Raw genomic sequence first — 12,104 nt, 5'->3', positions numbered from 1 at the left:
ATTTGGTAGCAAGCTCAACATGTACAAAAAACACAGCACTTTAAAAATACTTGCAAACCTATAAGTGTTTCAGACTGTCTTTCTGTGCCTTTGGCCTACATATCACACTGAAATCTTAATTCCTGGTATGTTTTACTGCTTTTTAATGAGACTTCATGGAACATGGGGCATTCATAGAACTTCTTAAATTTGTCACTTTAATCCTTTAATCATACGCTTTCTCCACCAAGACCTGCTGGAATATGTACCTAGCTTTTTCTCATTTATTTGGAAGTACTTTTTATATATGAATTCACGTAGTCGGCTGCTCCTGTGTAGTCTAAGTTGCATTCCTTCTGTGTTTTGGAAGCTAGCTCCCAAAAAAACCTCCAAAACCAAAAAAAAAAAAAAAAAAAAAAAAAACCCAAACAAAAAAAACCCACTGAACTGGCTTTGCAAAGTAACTGTTCTGTCTGCTGTTGGAGATGTTTTTATGTCTCAGAACAGATAACACTGTCCTATTTTAGCTGGTTTTAAAGTGTTTGTTTTCTAGGATTTTTTTATGTTTTTTTTTCTAAGGTTTCTTATGCACGACCAAGTTCAGCTTCTATCAGAGATGCAAATTTGTATGTTAGTGGACTTCCAAAAACAATGACCCAGAAAGAACTGGAACAGCTCTTTTCCCAATATGGACGTATTATTACTTCTCGTATTCTGGTTGATCAAGTCACTGGTAAGTAGGCAGTTTTGCATGGCCTTTCATGGACTCACAGTTCGAGATATTTCACCTTTCAGTACAATAGTCTTGTCTCTATAATGTATAAAAGGTGTATGTAGGCCAGAAAATGCTTTTTTCTCCTGGAATTGTTCATAAATATGCATGGACAAAAATAGACTGTGTAGTGTACTGAGCCAGCTTGAGTCATTTCCACCCTGAAGGTGCAGTTCTGAAGCTTGTTTGATGACTTGTAACAAATTTTCAGCTTCCATAATCTTCCTTTCCAAGCTGCTGTATGAAAATAGTTTCTCAGTGCCTTACAAAATGCTATTAAACTTTTTCTTCTTAAAAAGAAAATTATATGCAGAAATGCACAGCTGGTTCTCTGAGGCTAGGATTACAGAAGCCCCAGACTGGCAGTTGCTATTAAGACTGTTTTCAAGGCTAACTCATTAAATTTGGGCACACACATGAACTTTGAGTTCCTCAGGAGCAGATAAGTTCTGTGATTACCTGTGCCATAAAGTATAAGGTGTAGCAGGTTATTGGCATAATTATAGTATGTGCGTCAATCAAGTAATGGTTGTCAGTGGCACTTTGTGGTTACTCTTCAGACTCAGGATAGTAATGTCTGTGGTTTTTTGCTGTCTCAGATGGCTGATCTTGAGCATCTTTATAGTTTTCTGAATCACCTGCTGTGAGGTTTCTGCCATAAATAAGCAATTGACTGAAAAGCCCAAGTACATGACAGGAGCATTGAACGACATACAAAGAAGCAGGTTTGGAGAACTCTCCAAGCTCTCCCCCTTCCAGAGCATTAAGGGGTGGGACAGATGAAGTAATTTACTCCCATAATTATTCCCTGAATAAGCTGGGTTTGATTTTTTTTTTAAAATAGTTGTACCTTTTCAAAGCTACATATCCTCTTGGGTGGCAAACAGCTTTCAGCTGTAGGTCATAAGGTTTTTTAATTGTCTTATTTTGAAAAGTTTGCACTTGCCACTATGTGAGTCTTGGCTGACCTTTAGAGGAACTTGTGTGTACTCCTTTGACTTCCACTAAGTTAAAAGAAATCTCAATATTGACACATAGTACTTAGAGAGTATTTTAATAGGTTGAGTTGTTGAGGGTGTAGAGAGGCCTGGAGAAGAAAGCTAAAGGCCAAATCTTGACTTGTAGGTATAGCAGATTTGTGGGACACATTCCTAGTCTGTGTGCAATAAATAGCTGTTCACAATAGGTTCCTGTATATTCATACATAGAAATAGGTGGCATTTAACAAATGGACCAGTAAGTAAATATAATTGAACTTCTAATATGTGTTATAATTCTATTCATATTCATAAATCATGCTATTGGTAGCATCCTTTCTGGCATATAGATTGTTGTTAAGGCTTAAGCTTTCTTGCCTCTTTCTTTTTAGTAATTTGGAAGAAGTAGGCTCAGAATGGTATGAATAATAAGGTTGTGACACAAACTGACAGATAAAAAATGCAAAGTTGAAGCTGTGACATTTGCCTCTTTAAAGCTTTCTTATGCTTCTTCATTGTCACTTTTGATGGCTTAAATCATTGTTTATGAAGAGAATACATTTCTTGTCATTAATGTCTTTCTCAGTTGAGGACAAATGTTTAACTCGTCTGGTTATTCATGAACCAAAATTTAAAAGGGCTCTAAATGGCACTTGAAATATTACAACAAAACATTGATCTAACTAATGTTGGCTGTTAGTAGCTTTAATGTTAATTGGTTCAAGTATCCAATGTAGCTCAATATGTTTATGTCTAAGACACTTGGAATTTTTGATGCATGATGTTCCTAAGACCTTCCATAAACACTTTTGAATTCCTTTGCATGTTGCCTTTGACTTTTCTATATCAAGAAAAGTTTCCTTCAAAAGTAACACCTAGTGATGTATGGTGATTGACTGAAACCAAGTATTTTACTCAGAGGTCACCAGTGGCTGGTAAAACATGGCCATAATTCCCATTATTGCAATATAGTATGTGCACATCATCATCCTCTGAGCATATTTGCTCTGAAGAGACCTTCAGGGGATACTGCAGGAGAGCAAAAGCCATCTTTTACTGCTAGAGAGCAGAGAACTAAGCTATTTGCAGAATTTTTGTTACTTTAGGTACTGCAGAATAGCATGAGCTGACCAGATGTAACAGTGCAGCTGGTTTGGGTTCATCTCCATCCAACAAAATTGCTTTGTTTCTGAATTCTACTTTGGCTCACTAAATTTGTTTCCACTGTTTTCCCTCAGACTCACAATCTCTTTACACAAATGTGTCTTACATCAGTTAAATTAAAAATTTAAATCAAAATTACAGTAGGAAATTCTTACTTTATGTTAGAAATCAGTTCTGTTAAGCTCAAAGTTATCATGTGTTCACAGCATTCGACCATCAACATAGCAATTGGCCACACAAGTAAAAGTTGATATGCAGTATTCTGGAGTCTGTGAATTCATTACTGTGTGCTTTTTTCACCTTGTGCAGGGGTGTCACGGGGCGTGGGGTTTATCCGGTTTGACAAGCGAATTGAAGCAGAAGAAGCTATCAAGGGCTTGAATGGCCAGAAACCTCCAGGTGCCACAGAGCCCATCACTGTAAAGTTTGCTAACAATCCAAGCCAAAAAACCAATCAGGCCATTCTTTCCCAGCTGTACCATTCTCCAAACAGAAGGTATCCTGCCCCTCTAGCTCAGCAGGCTCAACGTTTTAGGTAAGTCAAATAATGTTCACAAGTGTGCTGAAACTTGCATGTTCCCAAAGGCCTGTTTGACTGCCTCCACTCTTGTGCATTCCTGCTTGTCTGACTTCTGTGTGGGAAGGAAACATGTGAATGTTGAACTTCAGCTATGCTACCACAGTACAGCTAAAACCAAAATGCATGCCATCCTGTTGATAGCATTTCGGTGTCTAATAAGCATACTTAGTTAAACCAAGGTGACATCTCTCTTGTACTCAGTCACTTAAATTTTTTTTCAAAGATTACTTTTCATTTCCTAGGTTATTCTGGATTAATGTGCAAGTTGATTCAGTTAATATTGACCTAGGAGATACAGTGTTTTTTTCTTAGCCATATGGCATGCCACAGCCAGCTTCCTCTTCATCTCACCCTACATTTTTCCTCTGCATTCTGGCTTTCAGTTTTTTTCCTGTTTCGGTGTCTATGTTCTCCATGCCATACTTTGTCCTTTCTTGTTACAACTTTTCATAATGAAGATTGCTGTCATATTTTTTCATGTGCTTTTTGGGGGCTTACATTTCCATCATGTTGAAACTATTGCTATATAGTTCCCTGTGCTATTTAGTGTATTGAAAAGAACTGATGGTGAGAACAAAGTGAAACAAACACTGTACTATCTACATCCATGAGTACCTGGGATTTTTTTTTGTGACCTTTTCTTCCCTCTCTCTGCCCCTAAACAGTGTGACTGGGTTGTGTTAAATAGTAATATACTCAAAGAGTATCTCTGTCTTTTTTTTCAAGGAAAAAAAACAGTTGACAGCTTGCTTCAAAGAGAATATACCAAATTTCCAATGCACTGCATTGGCTGTGCTTGCTTATACTAAATATTCAAGAGTTCATGGCCTGCACTTCTGTTAGAATTTTTAAATTTTTTCTTCTATTCAGCTTTTTGGTGTTATCTGCTGCATTTCACAGGTGTGAGGTATAGGTGTTCTGCCGTAGGAGAGGGGATAACAAATTTTCTTTACTTTTTTGTGGCTCTTCTTACTATTTCCTAGGTAATAAAAGGGATAGCTTACAACAGTGTTCTGAATATTGCATAAAAGTAGACTTGCCGTTATTCTATAGACAGAAGTCTGGGGGCAGAAATTGCAGGATGGAGTCAAGTGCATTGTGTGAAATAAGATCATGGGGTTTGTGTCACAAGCTTATTCAACATACTCTGGCAATGACCTGATGCAGTTGCCCGATCTCTGTTAATAGTTGACAGAGGCCTGAAAACTTCTTCAGTATTAACAATAAAAGTTACAGGATCAAAACAATGCTTCCTTTTTTTTTCTTATTAAGTGAAAACTTGGGCTAGACTTTCAAAAGAAGATCTATATAATTGTTCCTCAGTTTCTATAAGATGTATAACTTAAAGTGTCTTTAAAAATTTTCCACTGAAAGTCTCTGAGAATATTTCCAGAGTGTTTTCAAGTCGTCAAGATAACTGAAAAATCATACAAGTGATACCATTACTGTATAAAGTCCTCATCTGACAGCCCTTGTAACAAGGAGCTATAAGTGGTGGTGTTTGTAGAACTCTTCACCCTGCTTTCCACCACTCATCTCAGTGACAGTAGACCTCAGTCATCCACACTGTCTACTGCTAGTAGTCAGGTATTTTTTAATCTCCTTTTTCTGCTCTTTTAGGAGTTCAGTAGTTTCTTGTCAGTGTATTCTGCAAACCCAGCTCACTGCAGAGTCAGTGCTCTCTGGAAAACTAAATCAAGTGTATGTTTTTTACCTAAGCTCGTATTTTATTGAGTTTTGATCTATGATAAGACTTTTTCATGTCTTTGTGATTTGTCAGAAAGAAATAAGAGCTTCTTCAGGGTGAACTTTTCTTGAAAGAAGCAGGAATAAGGGCAATAGGAGTGGTATGCACTGTATATTTCAGATATTGGCTAGATTATTTGAAGGGGTTTAGAGTTGTGGCATTCTGTAATTGGGGAAAGGTGAGGCAAGAACCACATGGAAAAATCTTGAAAATAATATATATGTGTGTATGTATATTATAGAAACATTTCATCTGGTAAAATCATAGCGTCATAGGATATCCTGGATTGAAAGGCACCCACAAGGATCATTGAGTTCAGCTCCTGGCCCTGCACAGGACCAAGAGTCACACCATTGCCTGAGGGCATTGTCCAAACAATTCCTGAATCCTGGCAGGCTTGGTGACATGTCCTAGGAATCCTATTCCAGTGTCCAGCCACCCTCTGGGTGAAGAACCTTTTTCCTAATATCCAACCTAAACTCCCCTGACATAAATTCAGGGCATTCCCTCAGGTCCTGTCAGTGTCACCACAGAGATCAGTGCCTGCCTCTCCTCTTCCCCTCACAAGGAAATGTAGAGTGTGAGGAGGCCAGCCACCTTTCAGGCTCCCTGGGCTGAACAAGCCAGGTGACCTCAGCTGCTCCTCGTACAATTTCCCCTTCAGACCCTTCACCATTTTCTTGGCCCTCCTTTGAACACTCTAATAGCTTTATATCTTTCTTATGTTGTGTCACCCAGAACTGCCCCCAGCACTGGAGGTGAGGCTGCCCCAGAGCAGAGCAGGACAATCCCCTCCCTTGCCTGACTGTGATGCTGTGCCTGATGCACCCCAGGACATGGGGGCCTTCCTTGCGTACTAGGGCACTGCTGACTCATGCTCAGCTTTCTGAGCTTGACCTGAAGCCCCAGGTCCTTTGCCATGATTTTCAGTGTCTCACTCCCCAGTCTCTCTGTACATCTTGGTTTGCCCCATCTCAGGTGCAGAGTCTGACACTTGGCCTTTTTAAATATCATGTAGTTAGTTGGTGATTGCCCAACTCTCTCCTTTGTCAAGGTGTTCTGCAGAGTTCCCTCTGCCTTAAGGGGAGTCAGCAGGTCCTCCCAACAACTTAGTGTCATTGGTAAATTTACTAAGTATATGTTCTTTAAGTCCTGCATCCAAGTCATTTATGAAAATGCTAAAGAGCACTGAGCCTAAAATGAATCCCTGTGGAATCCCAGTAGTGTCAGTTACCAAGTCAGGTGTCACCCCATTCACTGTAGCCCTTTGTGCCTGAGCCCTGAGCCAGTTGCTCACCCATCCCATGATACATTTATCCAGTGTGTGCTGCACATTTTGTCCAGAAGGATCCTGGGAGAGGCAGTATCAAAGGCTTTACTGAAATCCAAAAACATTGCATCAGCTAACTTCCCTTGGTCAGCTGGGTGGGTTATCCTGTCATAAAAGGAAATTGAAGTTTGACAAGCAGGATTTTGCCCTCTTGAAGCCACGCTGGCTGTGATTGTGTTTTTCAGTACTTCCCAGGATAATCTCCATAATTTTACCAGGCACTGAAGTGAGACTTGATGGGCCTGTAGTTTCCAGGGTCATCCTTCTTGCCCTTACTGAAAATGGAGGTAGTGTCAGCCAGCTTCCAGTCAACACCACCTTCCCAAGATCATGAAAAAAATCATTGAAAGAGACCTCACAAAGACATTGGCCAGTTCTTTGAGTGTCCTTGGATGAATCCCATCCAATCCCATAAATTTGGAGGGACTCAGTTGGAACAGGAGATCCCACACATGTTCAGGGTTGTTCACCATTCTCACAGCCCAAGACACTGGGACCCTCTTAGCCCATCATCAACATTAAAGATGAAGGCAAAGAAAGAATTAAACTTCTCTGCCTTGTTTGTGTCCTTGTTTGTGGGGTGACCATTTTCATTCTGTAACAGGCTGATGTTATTTTTGGACTGCTCTTTGACATTGACATTTTTAAAAACTTGTTGTCCCCCACATTGCTGGCAAGCTTCAACTCCTGTTGAGCTTTGGCCACACAAATTTTTTCCCTCCAGTGGCAAGCAATAGCTCTGTATTCGTTCCATATCCACCTGACTTTGCCTCCACTGTCCTTACACTTACTTTTTCTGCTTAGTCCTGCTCAGCCAATTCAGCCTTCTGCCTCCCAACATTCTGGGATTGCCAGAAGGAGTAGGAACATGCAAAATCTTTTTGAGTTTATGTTACAATAGTTGCTAGTGATCCAAAATACTGCATCTGTCTTGATAGTCATGTCAGCAAACGTGTCAGAAACCTTAGTAAAAGTTTTTTTCTCAACCAGGTTAGTAATGTGGAAAACTTGACTGATGTGGTCACTGACTGTAACGTTATGGTAACAGTATGTGGTGGTTACTACACAAGAATTGTAGCAGCATGGGGTTTAGATGGTGGATGATGCTACCTATTTCCCAATAAGCATCTCCACAAAGAATATTTGTTTTGTCTTCACTATCAGATGTAATAAGGTGCCATGGCTCTTTCAGTGGTGGTACTTTAACATTGCATGAGGTTTGGTACAGTGTAATGGATATGACAGTAATATGCCAAGTTTCCTTAATCTTAAAGGGTGGAAAAGTCTTAAGACTGAACATGTTGCTAAATGTTTTGCAGGTTGGACAATCTGCTCAACATAGCTTATGGAGTAAAGAGGTAATAAAGGATTAGTTGGTTCATAACAACCAAATTATTTTGAAGTATTTTGCAAACTCTTACTTTTCAGTAAGACTTATGTTGGATTTTTGCATGTTGAGACTTCAGCTGAGATTGTTCATTTTGATGCATTTTGCATGAAATAGACAAGCCTTTTGTAGAAGTTCCATGGAATTCCTGTTTCAAATTACTTGCTAATCTTCACTGGTTTTATAGCATGCTTTCCTTTTGATTTTCTGTTACATCATTTCAGACATACCTAGCACTGTTCTCCCTACTTGTGTATAATTTTTTACATAGTATTTGCGCAGTTAGGGGGCAAAAACTATTTTTGATCTTATCTTTCTAGTCTGAGCAACATGTTCATTCTGTGAAAAGCTCTGTATCATTCTCTTCTTTTATTTTGACATTTCTTTGCTGGGGTTTTGTGTGAACAGCTATATGATGATTCTGTTCTGCTTTCCCTCATTCTTTAGTAGGTTTCCTCCAATGACCATTGATGGAATGACCAGTTTGGCCGGAATTAATATCCCTGGACATGCAGGAACTGGGTGGTGCATTTTTGTGTACAACTTGGCCCCTGATGCTGATGAGAGTATCCTCTGGCAGATGTTTGGACCCTTCGGAGCAGTGACCAATGTGAAGGTCATCCGTGACTTTAACACCAACAAGTGCAAAGGTTTTGGATTTGTGACTATGACAAACTACGATGAGGCAGCTATGGCAATAGCCAGCCTGAACGGATACCGCCTTGGTGACAGAGTACTGCAGGTCTCCTTCAAAACAAACAAAACGCACAAAGCCTAACAAGTTACTCTCAGTGCATTAATACATGAAAACTATACAACAAAGGCAATTTACAGGAAGCTTTATGCATTAGTAAATGCCTTTGTTGTATGCCAGTGTGGAAATGGGGATAAAATGACTACTTAGCATCCTAAGAATATGTGAGATTTTTTTATTGCTACTATTTGAATTAGAACTTCTTAACTATCTTTTGTGTTTGAGTATTGACAAGAGATACAGGGTTTTTACCTGTCACAATGCGTATTCTATTGCCTTCTTTGAAGAAGGTGGACCTTTTAAAATGTTTCAGCTAAGGGAAGAAGTTTTTTTTCTTTATACATGACTGCCTTTAATCTATGAGTAAATATCGAGGCTTTGTGTAATACTATATTTTTTTTTGTCATTTCTTGATTTGCTTTATGTTTAATTTACATTGTAATGCAATATTGTTTTGTTGTTCAAGAAAAGTATCTGAAGTTTACATTTTATTTATAAAGTTATAAGCAGTATTTATTTCATCATCTTCATTTGGGTTGGGGAGTGGGAACACATTATAAAAGCTTATTGTAAGAATACTGGAGAACTTTTCGTAAAGCAGTACCTTGCCAAAGAGATAAGAGCCTCTTTGATGTGGGTTTAAAAAAGCATCTATTTTTATAAAAAAATAAAAAATTTGGAGAAACTTTTTACTGGTCCTGGAACAAATATTTTGACTTGAATACTTTGAGAAATCTCTTCGTATGACAACTAGTGAGCTTTTAAAACTTACCAGGAAATTTGCAATTGTTGGGAAAAAATTTAGAAAGATTTATGATGTAGAACTACTTTTGAGACCTTTGTATTAAGAAGTAAAGTCAATGGGATGCACTGTTGGTTTCATTTTTGTAATCATCAGTGGAGTCATTGATCATCCTGGTTATTAAGTGATAGGTGGCTCACTTTAATTTGTGATTTTGAAGCAAATGAAAATTTAAAAAAAGAATATAAGAGCAAGCAGAAAACTTAAAACACTGAGATATGGGGGAAAAAAAATCTGTTCTTCCTAAAGAATTCCCTTCAGATAGAGCTCAAGGTGTTTAGTGATGTACTTGCTATTGTTTGAAGAATTGTTTTGTCTTAAGAAAAGACATCAAGCATGATTTGTGCAGTAGCAAATCAGCCGAAGTGGCCTGAGTTGGATGCATTAGGAGGTATTTTGAAAGTTATGTTCAAGGCTAACACCTGAGCTTTGTGTAATGTAAATAAGAACTTAAGTTACGAACCTTTCAGCTAATTTTGATTATAGTTTTTTTTTTAAAGTTACATGCCAAGTGATGTTCAATTTTGAATGTTTTTGTATAAGTTTTTTCTTTGTAAATGGCATTAACATTGTTACTTGAGGTCTGCTTCTTTTCTTTTTTCTTTCTTTCTTTTTTTTTTTTTTTTTTTTTTTTTTTTTTTTTTTTTTTTTTGTCCGGAGGACTTGAATTTACAGTGCATCAGATCTGTTGCTATTTTTGTCTGTAGATAGTCTAGCTTCAGCTGTTTATGGTGATGCAACATTTTTGTTTATAAATATGTTTGTGGTAAAAAAACAAGTATAAACATATGTTTTGAGCAAATTTCCTTACATTTTTCATATGAAAACCATAAATACCTGTATGCTATTGAAGTTTAACTTTGTATGATGCTTAAATCACTATTTGGGGAAATAGAAAAAGTCTTTACCATGTATTGAAGAAATTTAAGGAAAACAAATACAGAATATTTTCTGATTAGCATCTAGCTTATAATTAAATTTTTAAAAAAAAGCTGAGGGTTTGATGCCTTCACCAGGATGCACTGACAACTATGTAGTTACGTCCTGCTTTTTGTATAAACTGAGATGCTCATATGCTTCCCCTTAGAAAAAGCAATGTTCTATGCATAACATAGTTGTACACTATCTTTGCAGTTGTTTTTGGTTCTTATTCTTTTAAATTGTAGTTATAAAATTTTCAGTATAGTACAGTACATATACTGTGAAGCGCGTGCTAAAGTGATTAAGCAAGTTTTCGTGCTGACCCACTCAATGCTATTCAAAAATCAATTGGCTTCCTGAGTACTTCTTCATTCTTAGGTGCATTTAGATTGTTAAAGCTAATCCTCTGCATTAAAAGTTGTATATAGTATAGAAATCACAAACTTTCTGATGTGGGAGAAATAGTAGCTACGTGCTTCTTTCCTATACTACTGTAGCAACTAACGGCATTGATGAGAAGGCATGTAAATTGGGCTTCACTTTACAGTGTTTATCAGAGCACTTAGTAAAATATAAGGCTGGTATTTATTTGAAGTTGTATAGTATGACTTAATTCACATTTGTTGGAATAGAGAATATATTCTGTTGGGTATTTAAGAGGTTGTACATGTTTTCTTTTGTGTTTGGATTCTTTGTACTTTTTCATGTTCAGTACATCAATAAACAAAGTTGAAGGGAAAACAGTCTCATAAGCTGGTCTTTTACCATATTTTCCACTGCTTTAATGAGTAAGCAATATCAGTGAAAGGTTTCTGCAAAGCTCTTGAGCTGCTTGTAATTTAGGTTAGGATCCTAGTTACCAACAAGGAGGTAAAACAGTGGAGCTGTGTACCAGTTCTGTTACCTTAGAATTAAACGTAGAATCTTTTCACTTTAGTTTTGCATTAACCACTCAGTACTTAGGCTGAAATAATAAATGAGTGTCATTAAATACATTCAGTAAAAATTAATTTGCTGTCTGTCTAGCAGGTGCTATGCAGTGTAGCTAAGTGAATGCCCCAGTGTGTTTTCCAAGAGATGAGATAGAAAGATTAAGTAGTATCAGGGACTCCAGGGTGGAGATGCACCAGTTGAACTGTGCTCTGGCCTTCCTGAGACAGGAGCAGAAACCAGAAAGAAATCCATATCAAGAGTGTTGCATAACCTCCCCCTGCCAGGCTGAAGGCAGTAGATCAGAGGGAAGGAGTGAAAGGAGGCAAGTCCTTGCTTGGCACAAGAGACAAAAGCCTTTCTTGTCCACCTCACCCTCCCAGCTGCCTTGTGCAGTAAGTGTGAGGCTCTGGATGTGGTAGGAAAATCAGTGGATAATTAGGACAAAGGTCCTTCTCCAACAGAAAAGTCTGCCTCCTTGGGATGTGAGTTATGGTCATCACCAGGAAACTTCCTAGCCTGGTTCAGCCATCGGACTCATACTACATTTTGGTCGTCCATGTGCATGGTGATAAAGCCACAATGCAGAGTCCAGAGGCTGTCAAAAGAGACTTCAGCGTCCTGGGGTGGTTGGAGAGGTAATCAGGGACACAGGTTGTTTTTCCTCTACTTTTGTTAGGTGCAGGTAGTGACATTGAAAAAAACAGATGGATCCAGTCTTAATACCTGACTCTGGGGCTGGTGGTACACTGCCACAGTTT

At 38.2% G+C, this 12,104-nt stretch overlaps 1 protein-coding gene across 15 annotated transcripts in view; it reads left to right on the top strand.

Moving 5' to 3' along the window:
- Positions 1 to 9,380, top strand: part of ELAVL2 (ELAV like RNA binding protein 2) — a 108,080-nt gene extending 98,700 nt beyond the window's left edge. For 12 of the 15 annotated variants that reach the window (XM_066568641.1, XM_066568643.1, XM_066568633.1 and 9 more), the window contains 4 exons: positions 559 to 712; positions 3,202 to 3,427; positions 7,869 to 7,907; positions 8,384 to 9,380. In XM_066568641.1, coding sequence (XP_066424738.1) covers positions 559 to 712; positions 3,202 to 3,427; positions 7,869 to 7,907; positions 8,384 to 8,714 — 750 coding nt within the window. In that variant the 3' untranslated portion in view covers positions 8,715 to 9,380. The remainder of the gene's footprint in view (positions 1 to 558; positions 713 to 3,201; positions 3,428 to 7,868; positions 7,908 to 8,383) is intronic. The other 3 variants (XM_066568639.1, XM_066568638.1, XM_066568640.1) reach the window with 2 other exon arrangements.
- Positions 9,381 to 12,104: the final 2,724 nt, after the last annotated feature.

The sequence above is a fragment of the Molothrus aeneus genome, chromosome Z (assembly GCF_037042795.1).
Source record: "Molothrus aeneus isolate 106 chromosome Z, BPBGC_Maene_1.0, whole genome shotgun sequence".
NCBI classification, from domain to species: domain Eukaryota; kingdom Metazoa; phylum Chordata; class Aves; order Passeriformes; family Icteridae; genus Molothrus; species Molothrus aeneus.
This window is presented reverse-complemented; position numbering and strand designations above follow the sequence as displayed.